This window comes from Myotis yumanensis, unplaced genomic scaffold (genome assembly GCF_028538775.1).
Source record: "Myotis yumanensis isolate MYYU_CA2020_CCGP unplaced genomic scaffold, mMyoYum1.0.hap1 SCAF_3, whole genome shotgun sequence".
Taxonomy (NCBI): Eukaryota; Metazoa; Chordata; class Mammalia; order Chiroptera; family Vespertilionidae; genus Myotis; species Myotis yumanensis.
This window is the reverse complement of record NW_027223754.1, coordinates 210,528,023-210,542,411: the sequence shown is the minus strand read 5'-3', so window position 1 is coordinate 210,542,411 and position 14,389 is coordinate 210,528,023. Positions and strand designations below refer to the sequence as shown.

The following is a 14,389-nucleotide window of genomic DNA, read 5'->3' as shown; positions in this document are numbered from 1 at the left end:
GGGCGGCAGGACTCACCCAAGTCACACAGGAGTCAGGGAGGGTGGTTTGGGGTGTCCTCCCCCAGCCCCTTCCCCCGGGACCCGGACAGAGGCAGCTCTGGGCCAGGCTGAGTCACAGTTGAGGGTTTATTGCCAGTGTTGGGAGGACGGGGAGCCCGGGGCTGAGGCCTCGGGAGGGGGTGTGAGTGACAGAATGCCACTGACCCTCAGCCACCCCAGGAGGCCCCAGGGCTGATGTCCCACATCCCCCTTGCCAGTGCCTGAAAAGGGGGGGTCTACTCACAGGAGAGGGGACCTTGGGGGGCTCCTAGGGGTTAACCTGCATCAGTAAACCTACCCAGGAGGCCAGGGAGTCCTTGTTCCCCAAGGAGAGGCCTCGGGCCTTGCAGAGCAGCCCCAGCTCAGAGGGTGTCCGGCTGGGCTGTTCTCAGTGGGGGGGCTACCAGCACATCCCAGCAGCTCTGGGCTTCCAGCTGCGTAAGGACTGGGGGCAGGGATGGGACACATCCCAGCCGGGCTCTACCCTGGAGCCTTGGGGCATCTTCAGGGCTGGGGATCCTAGACAGTCACTGAGCCCTCCTGTTGGGCATCAGCCGTTTACACACAGACTGGCTCCCCTAAGGGTCCCTGTCCTGGCAGGCCCTCCCTTTAGCCCCGTTTCCGTCCCCACCAGACGATGTGCCTGGGGGCGGGGAGGGCAGGGGAGGAGGGCCAGGCCAACCCCCCACCCAAGAGTGAATGCACACAACACACATGCACAACACACACACACGCACCTTAAGGACGGACAACATAGGAACCACAACTCAGCCACTGGCTTGGAGGCCGGTGGGAGCCGCGTCTCGGCTTTGGGAAGAGGGTCCAGCAAGGGGGTTGCAGGGCTCGTGGGCTCCCAGGCTGAGGCCATTCCTGTGGGGCCCCCGCCTGGCCCTGTCTGAGGGGACGTGTCCATCCGTCGCTGGGTCCCCGGCAGCCACTGTGCTGAGCACGGGCAGAGCATCAGGGGCTCGTGAGTCAGGGAGAGGGGAGGCCTAATCCAAACTGGGGGGGGTCGTCCCCTCCGCAGACCCGCACCTCCTGGGAAAATGGAGGCAGCAAGACTCCGCGTGGCCAGGGGAGAAGATGGGACCTCAGTTTGGGGTTCACAGAGCCACTGCCAGGCTGAGGAGGAGGGATTGGCCCGCAAAAGGAGCCCCAAACTGCCTTCTGCCCTCAGGCCCTTTCCTGCCTCCAGTGTGTGCTGAGAGCAGGAGAAGGCGGGCTGGCCGGGCTGGCCGAGGAGGGCCTGCTGGCCTCCACCTTTCGCCCCTTTCCCTGCCAGAGGCTGGATGCCCCCAAAGTGCTCACTGGCCTGGCTTCTGAGGGCAGGTCCCGGCCACCAATGGAGCCCCGGGCGCAGGGGTGGGTTGAGTAACAAGCAGAGTCCGGCCGGGCCAGGGCCAGAGGCCCAGGCTGGGGAGAAACTCGTCCCGGCAGGGCCCGGGGTGCCCCTGACTCCCAGCCCCAGGCCTGATGCAGGCTCTGGAGGTTCAGTGGACACAGGACAGATGGGCAGGGGCGAGAGGACCTGTGCCGATGTGGCAGGGAGCGGGGGAAGGAGAGCGTGGACGAGCAGAGCGGGCAGGGCGGTGGCCTCCCCCGCGGTCCCACTCACACAACAGTCACAGTCACGGGGCTGGATGGAAGCACACGTGCAAGACAGACAGACAGACAGACGTGCACACTGAGGCCGCCTGGGGGTCCGAGTCAGCCCGTGACGTGGGGCATGGAGCCTGCCCACCTGTCCACCCTGGGGGGCTCCCCACCCAGCCTAGGAGCCCACGACCTGCCCGGACCACGTCTCGTGGGGAGTGTGTGGGGCCAGCTGGGTGAGCACCACCTCCACGGCCTGGAACTTCTGGTTCTTGGGCGGGATGGGGCACATCTTATAGGTCACCTCGTCACCCTCCACAGGGACGTAGTCCCCCTCGATGCTGGAGGCAGAAAAGGGGCGTCAGCCCATGGCAGGCCCCACACTCCCTGGCACCCCTGCAGCCTGGCCTGAGGACGGCCTAGCCTCCCTCAGCACCTCCGCCCTCTAGTCTGCAACATGGGAAACGAGCTGTCCCCTCCTCTGTGTTGTCGGGGGATTGAGATATGAGGCTTTAGAGCATCTGTGTCCTCCCCGGCCATGCCTGGCATTAGGGCTGGGACACGGGCCTAGCCCCACCTCCCCTCCCAGCCTACCTGCTGCAGGCCTTCCCGGTGGCTCAGCCAGCGGCTCCCAGAGGGCCCCTCCCTACCTGGCCCAGCCCCGATGGGAGGAGGAGGAGGCCAGGAGCATTCAGGGAGGGAGGGGGGATTTGGGAGGCCCTTCTTGAGGCCCTGCTGGACACTGCAGCCAAGAACAGGGCGACGGGAGGGCCTCACAGAGATGGGGCCGGGGGGCAGGACTCACTCAGACACGTGCACGAAGATGTCCTCTGACCCGTTCTCGGGGGTGATGAAGCCGTGGCCTTGTGAGCGCGAGAACTGCTTGCAGACGCCCTTGAACACGGGGCCAGCCGAGGCGCGGGCTGTCCTAAGGATAGGGTCGGGGGATTGGAGCTGTGGCCTAGGGGTCCCCCAGACCCCCGCAGCCTCCCCAGGCCAGAAGCCACACACAGTTAATTCAGTCCTTTCATCATCCCATCGAGAGAAAAGGTGACTGAGGTTGAGAGGGGAACTGGCTCCCCCGGGCACACAGCCAGCGCCCCCCTCTGCACAGCGCCCTCACTCCTCACTATCTCCTGAAGCAATGGTATCCCATCCACTCGTTCCTCACTCATCCCTTCTTCATTCGTTAAACATCTGCTCTGTGCCGAGCCTTGGGCCGGACACAGGAGCCACTCAGCACTTGCCATCAAAACGCTCCTCCTTCAGCCAAGCCAAGGCAGTCTCCCCGAGGGTCCCACAAAGCCCCTCCCTCCTGCGCCCCAGCCAGGAACTGTCCCCAAAGGCCCACCCCTCCCCAAGGTCAACCCTATGCCTCCATTTTTGCCCAGGCTGTTTCATCCTTCACCTGATATATCTTCCAAACTCAGCTAAGACGTCATCTTCCCTAATGCCTAATGCCGGTCCTCACTCCCAACCCTGCTGGCGGGAGGGAATGGTGGACCAGTTCTCTTTGCACTGTATGCCGCTTGTGGGACCCAATTCATCACTGGATCCCGGGTCAGGAGCCCAGTAAATCTTTGTGGAATGAGTGAGTGAGTGAGTGAATGAATGAATGAATGAATGAACGAACACTAGCAGTTACTGGAAAGTTCATACACAGCTCTCCGGTCCTTGGGAAAGAACAACGGGCGGGAGAAGGAGGGGACAGAAGCCTGGGTGAGGGGCAGGTACTCACGCCGAATACGTCCTGGTCCGTTTGGTGGGCAGGGGACTGGGCAGGTCCCGAGCTGAGACGCCGCCCCGCTCCCAGACCCTGCTGCCCTCCCGCTGGAAGGGGAAGGTGGGCCAGACTGGGGACTTGGGGGAGTGGAGGGGGGGCACGACCGGGGGCGGCGTGGGCTCCGAGGTCATGGTGGGGCCGGCAGGAGGGCCTGGTGGGCTCCTGGGCCCGGGGGCCGGTGAAGGGCTTCGGCGTCCTTGTGGGCAGGGCCCGGCCTGGCCCTGCTCAGCAGCCTCACCAGCCACAGGCTCCGTCTGGAAGGGGAAGAGAGAGGTAGAGGTGAGTGTGCTCCCGGGCGGGCAGCGGCCGGGCACGGAGCACAACAAGTCGGGATGGCTGGGCCTGCCCCCCCCCCCCCCCCCCCCCCCCCCCGTCTCAGAGTGGGATCAGGGCACTCACGGCCCTTCTCTGACTCTGTTCTCACCAAAACGACAAAACACTCCTACAACCTTGCTATGGGCTGAACTATTCCCTGAAAATTCGTGTGGTGAAGTCCTACCCCCAGGTGACAGCATTTAGAGACGGAGCCTTTGGGCGGTAGGAGGGTGAGGCCCCCATGAAGGGGGTTAGTGTCCTTTCAAGAGACCTTGGAGACCTTGCTTCCTCTCTCCCTGCCCTGTGAGGAAGACGAACCTCATAGTCCTTCCAGCTTCAACTTCAGTTCTCTAACCCCAGCGGTCTGGGAGGTGGGGTGGGACAGTGGCCACTGATGGTCAGGAACCCGGTTTGGCACAAGCGTCGGCAGTTTCAAATGCCCAGATCCGGGTTTGGATCTCAGCTGTGTCATTTGTAACATGGTGACCTCAGTTCCAATAGGGTGGGTGGTGTGTGGGCTCTGGGCTTGAATCTTGGCTTCTCTACCTATGGGCTGGGAGGCCTTGGTCAACACTCCTCACTTTCGGCTCCGATTCCTACTCTGTTCAATGGGGATAGTGTTGGTTACTACTTTATAGAGAGTTTGCTGTGAGGATCACATGACTGCTACACAAATAGGACAGTTCGAGGGCATGGTGAGCTCTTGGGAAGGTTGGAGCTTTTTCCTCAGCCCTGTTTCTTCCTCTCTAAAGTGAGACAGAACTTACCATGCAGGGTTGCTGAGGACTCAATGGTGTAGTGTATGTGGCAACATCTGGCATCTTGTAGATACCCAGTAAACTGCTATTATCAATGCTAATCAATAGAAGTTCCCACACCAATAGCTGTGTCTAGATGACCTTGAAATAATTCATCCTATAGTTTCCTCTACTGAGGAAGAGAACACAGTTTCCCTACCCACACGCCTACCTGCCCACCCTCCCCCCAGGGTTGGGAAATATTGGACCCCAAGAGGCGCTGCCGTGGAACCCTGGGCAGAAAAGCACCATGTACCGAGCCAGGCTGTTGACGGAGCTGGGTCAGGCGCTGGCACATGGGGCCGGGGGTGCCAGGATGGAAGAGCCCCAGCTCAGCTCTGTATCAGCTACTGACCGTGGGTAGCACTTGCACTGGCCTCGGCTTCCTGATCTGTACAATGGAACTGATAAACCAGCCTCACCCCTCACAGGCTATGGGGCTTGGCTAAGCCTGGGATATAGAGATCACCCCGGAGTCCTCATCCCCTTCCTTCACACCCCCACTCCCTCACCCAGATGCCCGGGGGTCAGAGGTGAATCCCTGAGCTGCAAGTCTATTTCTAGTCTCCATATTGCCCCGCCCCCAAATCTGGAGTTTCCGGGGAAGGGTTTAAGGCAGTGGTTCTCAACCTGTGGGTCGCGACCCCTTTGGGGGTCAAACAACCCTTTCACAGGGGTCGCCTAAGACCATCGGAAAACACATATATAATTACATATTGTTTTTGTGATTAATCACTATGCTTTCATTATGTTCAATTTGTAACAATGAAAATACATCCTGCATATCAGATATTCACATTACGACTCATAACAGTAGCGACATTACAGTTTTGAAGTAGCCACGAAAATAATTTTATGGTTGGGGGTCACCACAACGTGAGGAACTGTATTCAAGGGTCGCGGCTTTAGGGAGGTTGAGAACCACCTTAAACCACCTGCCACCTCGCCCAGGTGAAGTGGGGACCCCAGGAGTGTGCTGCAGAGCCTGGCATCTCCCGCCCTCCTGGCGGCCACCATGGGGGTCTTAGCTGCCTGCCCGTCTTCCTTTTGGGCAACAGCTTTGTTGAGCTATAACTCACATGCCCTGTAACTCGCCGGCTTCATTAAGGCGGACAAGCACATGGTTGGGGTACATTCACAGTCGTGTGACATCACCACAGCCCATTTTAGGGCATTTCCATTACCCCGACAAGCAGCTCCATACCGTTAGCGGGTTTAAGGCTTCTTTTTTTGTTTGTTTGCTTGTTCTGTTTTGTTAATCCTCACCCAAGGATATTTTTCCATTGATTTTTTTTTTTTTTTGAGAGAAAGAATGAAAGGGAGGGAAGGGAGGGAGGGAAGGAGAGAGAAACATTGACATGAGAGAGACATATTGATTAATTGCCTCCCACATGAGCTCCAACCGGGGCTGGGATCAAACCTGCAACCCAGGTCTGTACCCTTGACTGGAAATCGAACCCACCACTCTCAGGTGTGTGGGCTGACGCTCTAACCACTGGCCAGGGAAAGGCTTCTTAGGGATCCAGAGACCAGGAAGCCCCCAAAACACCGCCTGGCAGGACGGGAAGAGCCAGGAGTCACTCATTCAACCCCCATCCCTGGAGCAGGCCCCTGGCGGCTGTTCAAGGATGACACAGCAAGCGGGGTGTTTCTGGGTCAAGATAATGAGCTGGTTCTGCCATCTCGGGGGGGTGGGGTGAGACTCCCTGCTCCCCGGCAGCCAGGAGAGCCAGAGGGGAGGGCGAGGGGCCCCTCACGGCCCCTCAAGCTGAGCTCGGGTCTTTCTCTCCGACCTCACTCCAGGAGGCAGGAGTGGGCCTGGTTTGGCATTTATAGCCTCATTTTAGCAAGGAGAAAACGGAAACTTCCAGAAGAGAAGCCATCACACGAAAACCTGTGCCCGAATGTTCATGGCAGCATTCTTCGTAACAGCCAGAAAGTGGAAACAACCCAAAGATCCACCAACTGGTGAACGGATGAGGGAAACGTAGTGCAGCCACGTAGAATGTTATTCCGCCAGAAGAAGGATGAGGTGCCGACACACACGCATCACAGATGGACCCGGAATCACTGTGCTGGTGGGAGAAGCCAGACACAAGAGACCGCACAGCGCAGGGCTCCATCCATGGGAACTGTCCAGCACAGGCGGTTCCAGAGACAGAGAGCAGGGGAGTATCTGCCAAGGGCTGGGGAGGGCCGCGTGGGAGTGACGGCTAACGGTATGGAGCTGCTTGTCGGGGTAATGGAAATGCCCTAAAATGGACTGTGGTGATGTCACAAGACTGTGAATATACCCAAACCATGTGCTTGTCCGCCTTGATGAAGCCGGCGAGTTACAGGGCATGTGAGTTATAGCTCAACAAAGCTGTTGCCCAAAAGGAAGACGGGCAGGCAGCTAAGACCCCCATGGTGGCCGCCAGGAGGGCGGGAGATGCCAGGCTCTGCAGCACACTCCTGGGGTCCCCACTTCACCTGGGCGAGGTGGCAGGTGGTGGGACAGCTCCGCCTCCCTCTCCCGGGAGCAGGGAGGCCCTGCCCAGCGCACAGCTTCCCCAGGCCTGGCATGCTGCTTGGTGGTCCTGGGAAGGGCAGAGGCAGCCCACCGTGGTTACCAGGGAGACGCAGCTGAGCTGGGCCAGCTCTGGCCAGCCAGGCCTCCCAGCCAAGGCCGAGCGGGTATGGCTCCCAGGCGGTGGGAAGGGGAAGATGAGCTGATTATCCAGGGTTCGCCTTGATAGGAGGGCAGCTCTCCTCCTTCCCCTCCCCAACAGGGGCTCCAGCCCCCACAGGACGTAACTGAGGCTGCTCCCCAACTACATTCCCCACCCAGGGGGCACCCTTGAGAGAAAGCAGGGCGTCTGCTCAGGGTGGGAGGGGCAGCGAGGCAACCTCTCCAGGCCCTCCCCCCATCTCCTTCCTCTTCTGGCACCTGGGGTTGCAGGACTCCCTCCTTCCAGAGCTCCCAGGAGGAAGGGATGGATTGGAACCTGGGAAGCACTCACTGGATGCTGAGTGAGAGGTTGCTCCTCCCAGGCAGGACTGCAAACTGGGCGTGGGGTGCAGAGACCCCGCTGAGTGGAGCCAAGCACACCTTTCACTCTCCTCCCCCTGCCTCCCAGGGACTGGCTCGTCCACTAGATCCTGCCCCGCCCTTCCTCACTTATCCTTTTTATTAAATTCCTGCAATGGAACTCAAAGGCTGGTGCTACTATTACCCCATTTTGTAGGTGAGAAAACTGAGGCCCAGAGAGGCTACGTCACTCACTCAAGGCCACACAGCAATGAATGTCCGAGCCAGGACTCAAACCAGGGCGAGCTGACTCTGCAGCCTGGAGTAGGAAGTCAGGAGTCCTGGGTCTGGGCCCTGCATTGCGACTGAGTTGCTCTGTGACCTTAGACAGAACCTTTCCCACTCTGGGCCCTGCCAGAGCCCAGAACTTGAAGGAGCTGCACATGCCCAGCGGCCTAAGAGACCAGGGAGAAGGGATGCAGAGCAAGCCTCGGGTTTAGATCCCTTCTCCACCTGCTGCTGCAGAAAGGGGCGAGTGAAGACGGGGCTTTTGTTGTCTCAATGCCATCCATCCGCCAAAGTCTTTTCAGAGACAATTTTTCATTTTTCAACTTTCCAGGCGCCCTGGAAGGTTGAAGTTAAAATTGTTTCCATTTTATAGCTAAGAAAGCTGAGGCTCAGAGAGGTTAAGTGACTTGCCCGAGATCACACAGCAGATAAGCAGCAGAACCCAGATTCCTCTGAAGGTAAACAGTGCACTTCTTGTGAGGATAAATTCTGTTCCTAGATCAGCCAAGACGAGGCTGGAGTTTTCTCAAAGGAACTTTTCCTGAGAAACTAAAGGGGAAAATAACTCCTTCAAGAGCAGAGAAACACATGTGTCTGGAGAACATTTTTTCCAACTCAAGCCCAGCTCCCAATGCTTCAGTGTGCCCATCTGGGACATCTCCTGCCCGGAATAATGCTCTGAAGATGGCAGTCTGAGCATGAGAGGAGAGCGCAGGTCCAGAAGTCCCTGAGTGCCCTACTGAGTGACCCCCCCCGCCCCCCCCAGCCCCCGTTTTCTGAGGCTCAGTTTCCACATCTGTCAAACAGGCTAATCAGCATCCCCTGCCCCAGTTACGGGAGGGGTGGCGGGGCTGTGAAGGGGCCCATCTGTCAGTGGGCATCTCCCTGGCCACATGTCTTGGTTCTGACCCTCCGGCCAACCTCCTCTTCATTTGCCTGCATGGACCTCAGCTGACTCGTGATTCTGCAGACGGAGGAGCCAAGAGAGGCGAAAGCCAAGCATCAGGGCTGCTGGGAGATAACCTGAGGGGGCCCTTGTGACACGTCAGCATATGGGACTGCGGGACTGTGACTCAGCCCCTCAGCAGGTGCCATTGCCCTGGTGCTGGGGCTCCTCCAATTCTTAGCTCCCCGAAGGGCAGGGCAGGAAATGGCTGTCAGAGTCCCTTCCTGACCATGTGGACAGCCTCTCCCTCTGTGCACATCAGAGTAAAGCAAACCCGCTTGACCACCCAGGGCGGGGTGACCTGGCCAGCACCTGCCCCTCTCTGGGCTTCACGCAGAAATGCGTGTGTCTGCCCTGCCAGTGTGGTCAGTTGGTTGGGCACCGACCCCAGGCACCAGGAGGTAGCTGGTTCCATTCCAGTCAAGGGCACACGCCTGGGGTTGCGGACTCAATCCCAGATGGGGATGTACAGGAGGCAGCCAATTGATGTTCTGCTCTTGCATTGATGTTTCTCTCTTTCTCTTCCTCTCCCTTTCGCTCTCTGTAAAAATCAGTAAACTATTCTTTAAACACACACACACACACACACACACACAAACAAACAAAACACACGCACAGCCAGGGCCAGTAGCTCAGTTGGTTAGAGCATTGTCCAGATATGCCAAGGTTGCGGGATCCATCCCCGGTCAGGGCACATGTAAGAATCAACCAATGATGCATAACTCCTTTCCTCTCTCTTTCTCCCTCTCAAATCAATCAATAAATAAACATTTAAAATACATGCTTAAGTGAAACAAAACTGATAGCCAGGCACCTGGACAACAAAACAAGAGGCAACAGCCCCCCATCAGAGGCCCCAGGCCAGTGGGGGAGGACAGACAGATGACTAGAATCTGCGTGGGAAATCCCAATACGGCCACCAGTATTGATTATCAACCATGTGCCAAGTGGGGTGCCAAGCCCTCTGTGCCGCACTTCCTCGTTTAGTCTTCACAGCCACACTGTGTGATAATTGCCATTGTTACCCCCATTCTTCAGAAGGGTAGACTGAGGCTCAGAGAGGTAAAAGGGGTTTGCTGGGGTCACACAGCCAGTCCCGGGCAGCACTTGTGCAACCTGGAGACATTTGGGGGTGTAGGTTCAACCCCTGGCAGAGGAGGGGAGGCAGGACCAGCAGGTCCCCGAAAGCCCCTGCTCCCCCTGGAGGAACTGGGGGCTCAGGGGGCAGGGCTCTATTTCTGGCTTTGTGCTGACTCAGACCATGACCTTGGGTGAGTCACTTGCCAACACTGGCAAGCTTCTAAACAACACCCCAGCGAAAAGGAGCCGGCCCACGCCCCCATGTGGAGAAGCGGACGGGGGAGGGAAGGACGCGATGGCCTGAACGTGGGGAGGCAGGGAACACGATGGCAGGGGAGGGGCTTCCTAAACGTGGGGGTCTTGTCCATGCTGAACCCCGGGAGGCTGAGGAGACAGCTTCAGGACCACCAGACAGAAGGCTGTCCCCGCCCCTCCCCGCCCAGCCTCCCAGACACTCCTTAAAATACATCAGTGCCAACGCTGCTCCTGAAGCTGGAGGTGACCTAATTAAACCCGGTTCTTCCCTCTCACAGCCTGTGTGTGCGTGTGCGTGTGCGTGTGCGTGCGTGTGTGTGTGTGTGCGTGTGTGTGTGTGTGTGCATGTGCGTGCATGCGTGTGTATGCGGGGGCGGGGGGGGGGCTGCCCCAGCCAATACTCGAGTTTGAGACCCTTTCAGTCTTGTCCTTGTCATGCTGCCTGGGGGGCTGCTGTGATTAAGGCCCCTGGGCATCGGTGGGGAGTGGGGATGACAGAATGGGCACCTCAAGAGCCATGCCCACATCCCCGCTCTGCCAGGCTGTGTGACCCTGTGCAAGTCACTGTCCCACCCTGAATCCCCAGGAACAGGCTGGACAAAGTAACCTGGGAAGGCGCTGAGCGTGAACTCAATCAGCCCGACCCAAAGCCCTTGGCCTCTCCCACGCACCATGCCACGCATCCTGGTGACCTTCATTCACTGGCGTGGGGGCAGAGGAAGAGCCCCCACTGCTGTCGCTCCCCATCTGGCTGCTCCCCATGGACAACGGTCCCACCTGCCTCCAGCCCCCGTTCCACCAGGCTCTTCCTGGTCACGCTCCTTGCGACCAGCTCAGCCAGGCCCTGAGCGCCCTCTGCTGGTGCCGCTCTGGGGCTCTACCGCCAGACCAGCTTCAGGTGTTCCCTCCCCACCCACCAGCTGGGTGGGACCCCTCCAGGGCCAGTGGGCATCCGGGAACATTGCCCCCCCCCGTCTCTCTCCAGGCCCCGAAGAGGCCTCCATGGCCAAGACTGCCCTCTGGCCTCTCCCCGTGTGCAGCCGGGCCCTGCTTACATCGGCCTTTTTTATTTTTTATTTGGAGGACGGGGCGGGGCCGGTATGGGAACATAGATGTTTCAGGAAAATACTTCAAGGAAATGGTAGGGGGGGGGCTGGGAGGAGAAGCATCCAGAATGTGGAGGACCCAGAGGCTCTGGGAGGGAGTCAGGTTTGGGGACCTGGCTCCCATCCCCCAGGGGGCCAGAGACAGCCCCTTCCCAGGGAGAGGCCTCCGCTGGAGCTCACCCAGGCGGCTCCGTGCCAGGCTCCCAGTGGTTGCCCACCCCCAGCCGGGGGCACTCCCACCCCCTCCCCTCTCCCAGCGGACGGAGGCAGCTGTGCACACTCTGTTTATTATTGTTCTCTCTCTGCATCCCCGCCCCCCGCCTGGGAAGAGCCTGCAGGCTGGCAGCTTGGCAGGAACCTGCTGTCTCCCTGTGGGTGCCAGCGTCACCATGCCTTGTCTCCGCCTGGACTCCTCTGCCAGGGTCAGGCCGCTCGGGGACGTGGTACCCGCCAAGGCTGCCCAGTCCCTGTATCCCACCGCCCCTAGCCTATCACCCCTGCCCTCCAGGGACTGCACCCCAGCAGGGTGGAGGTCAGGGCCCCGACTGGTGAGCAGGGGAGACAAGTGGCCTCAGAAGAGGCAAAAGCTATGGTTGGGGTGCCTCCCTGGTGAAGATAATAGCACAGGCCACCCTTCCAAGCCAATTAACACAAGTATCCCCATCACGCCAGGAAGAAACAGGATGAGACAGCTGCTCCCCATCCAACTGGGGTCCCTCCCCAGCTCCAGCCCAGGCCCAGCCCCAGCCCCAGCCCCAGGCCAAATGTCCCAGGGAAAAGGCCCACTATGCTCCCTCCTGCACTTCACGTTTGCATCTGGTAGGAACACGATTATTTCCATAATTTTCCAGCCATTTCTCTCCCTGGATCTTAGACAGGAGGCTGCAGCATGGCAGGTGCCTGCTGTCCTCTGCCTCTTGAGCCAGACACAAGTCCCAGACACACACACGCAGACACATGCTGTCTCGCAGGGCCCACACAGCCTCAGCTTCCCTTGGGGACCAGGGAGAGGGAGGGAGGGGCGAGGGCAGGGGGGGTTCCTCTACACACCCTCCCACATTCCCTCTGTAAACTGAACTGGGCTGGGTCAGCCCCCGGGGAGGGACCCACCTTTCCAGCCACCCCTCCACCCCCCACCCCCACCCCCATATCACACCTCCCTCCTGCTCCCCTGCCAAAGCCAGTTTCTAGAGCTGGTGTGGCTCAGTCCCCATCCAGCCCCGGCCAGCCCCTTACCTCTCCCTGGCAGCTGAGGTGGGACTGCCTCCTGCAGCCGGTTCAGCACTCTGCCTCCTGGCACCTGGAGCTGGGCGCAGGGGAGGGTCTGAAAGATGCCTTGTGTGTATGAGCGTGTGCGTGTGTGTGTGTGTGTGCCTGTGTGTGTGCGCGCGCGCGTGTGTGTGTGTGTGTGTGTGTGTGTGTGTGTGAGCATGCGGCACCTCAGCCCCTCACTCACTCACACACGCCTTCCCCCTGACGTCAGGGGGAGCAGGAGGGAGGGGCTGGGATGGAATTTGTATCCCGGCTTAAAGGGACACGGGCCCAGACACCACCTCCGAGTGAGAGAGCTCGCTCGCAGCGTCTCCCAGGGCCCTAAAGCTTCTTTTTCCGGAAAGTGGCTTTTATTGCCAGGCCAGGCTATAATTTGCCCTGCCAGGTGGGAGGAACCGCTGAGGAATGCAGGGGAGGAAGAGCTGGGGCAGCTGGCACTCCTGCCAATTAGAGAGCAAGTGGGGTGATGAGTGCGTGCTGGGGGGCTGCGCGGTGGGGGGTGAGTCTGGGAGGATGGAGGCTGCTGCAGCAGAAAGAGCCCCAGAGGGTGCTCCGGACAAGGGGGCGGGGGCGGGGGGAGCTGGGATCTCCAGTGTCCCCTGCCCTCCATCAGTCCCACCCTGTGCTCAGGTCTGTCCCTCAATGGACTCTGGGATCCTTGTTGGCAAGTTACAAGGACTCATCTCCTTCTCAGTGGGCCCTTGAGATCGTTCCATGGAACTGAATTGACGAGGACCCTCCTAGGGGAGTGAGAAGTTTACCACACTCCCCTCCTCCCCCTGCTCCCCACCCCCACCCCCCCACCCCCCCACCCCCGCCCCCAGCTTGGGAGCCTCTGGAGAGATCCTGGTTTCCACATCAGACAAGCCGGGTGTGAATCTCAGCCCTGGCACTTTCAGGCTGTGTGACCTTGGGCAAGTCCCTTCCGTCTCTGATCCTCCACAACTTTGTAAAGTAGGGAAGAGAGGGTGGTTGGAAGTTCAAGGGCAGTAAGCCCTGGGCTGTGTCGGGGGCGGGGGGGGGGGGGGGGGGTGGTGGGGAGGGCTCCACCAGGGGCTGCTCCTCATCCCTCCTCTCAGCCTCAGCTTGGAAAGGAGGAGGCCTTTCCATCGTAGACTCAGGACTGCTGAGGCAGGCGGGCATTTCCAGGTCTTCCTAAAATAAAAGGAGGGCGGAGTTGCAAGGGACACAATCGCAAAAAATACAAATAATGCCTAAGTACAGCTGGTAAGGCGCCCTGAGGGTGGCCCGCTGGCCAGGCAGCCTGCTTTGCCCTCGTTTAGAACTCACCACAGCCCCAGGCTGACTGTCATCACCCTGCTCTGCTGGCGAGGAAACAGAGGCTCCGACGGGAGGAGAGACTGGCCTGCGCCCCTTAACATGATTAGAAGACGGGAACCCAGGGCATCCGGCGCGTTCACACACTCGGCCCTTCCAGAACCTCCGGGAGAGCCAGGCACACTCGGTCCAGGGGTCTGGCTCTGCAGGACACGTGGTGTCACACCGGCCTTTCTGGGACCTGAGGCCGGAGCTCTGACTCCCTCCGCCCACCGAGGGCCTGCCCCAGGACCTTCCCCTTCAATTGTCTTCCTTCGCTGCCTTCCTCTCCTCCGAAGATGATCATCGTTTTCATCATCTCAGCTGCTTCTCGTGACAAGTCCTGGAGGTTCACCTGGAGGAGGAAACAGGCTGGGAGAGACGGCGGGACTCCACGGACTCACCTGGCTCAGAAGTGGCCGTGACAGAGCGGGGGCCTGAGCCCCGGGCTCCGGACGGGCCGTGGTGGACACCTGGGATGTTCACTGCCCACCACCCACTGCCCCTTCTGCTGGGCACTGCCTCCCTGTCGTGCTTGGGGACACCCCTGTCCTCTCACGTGGTCCACAGGACCCCTGGCCCAGGCTT

General features: G+C 59.7%; 1 protein-coding gene across 1 annotated transcript; it reads right to left on the bottom strand.

Moving 5' to 3' along the window:
• Positions 1 to 108: 108 nt before the first annotated feature.
• On the bottom strand, positions 109 to 12,707 carry CSDC2 (cold shock domain containing C2). The gene is made up of 4 exons (XM_070408007.1): positions 12,449 to 12,707; positions 3,371 to 3,669; positions 2,438 to 2,560; positions 109 to 1,973 (listed from the first exon to the last, which is right to left on the bottom strand). The coding sequence occupies exons 2-4, from the start codon at positions 3,544 to 3,546 to the stop codon at positions 1,811 to 1,813; spliced, it is 462 nt and encodes a 153-aa protein (XP_070264108.1). The 5' UTR covers positions 3,547 to 3,669; positions 12,449 to 12,707; the 3' UTR covers positions 109 to 1,810.
• Between the last annotated feature and the right edge of the window lie 1,682 nt (positions 12,708 to 14,389).

Bases quoted from the DNA above. Each gene is read 5' to 3' on its own strand.
- CSDC2 (XM_070408007.1), bottom strand. From the start codon at position 3,546: ATGACCTCGGAGCCCACGCCGCCCCCGGTCGTGCCCCCCCTCCACTCC. The intron at 2,561-3,370 runs GTGAGTACCTGC...CCCTATCCTTAG, and splicing joins CGGACCAGGACGTATTCGGC to GACAGCCCGCGCCTCGGCTG. The intron at 1,974-2,437 runs GTGAGTCCTGCC...TTCTGCCTCCAG, and splicing joins ATCTTCGTGCACGTGTCTGA to CATCGAGGGGGACTACGTCC.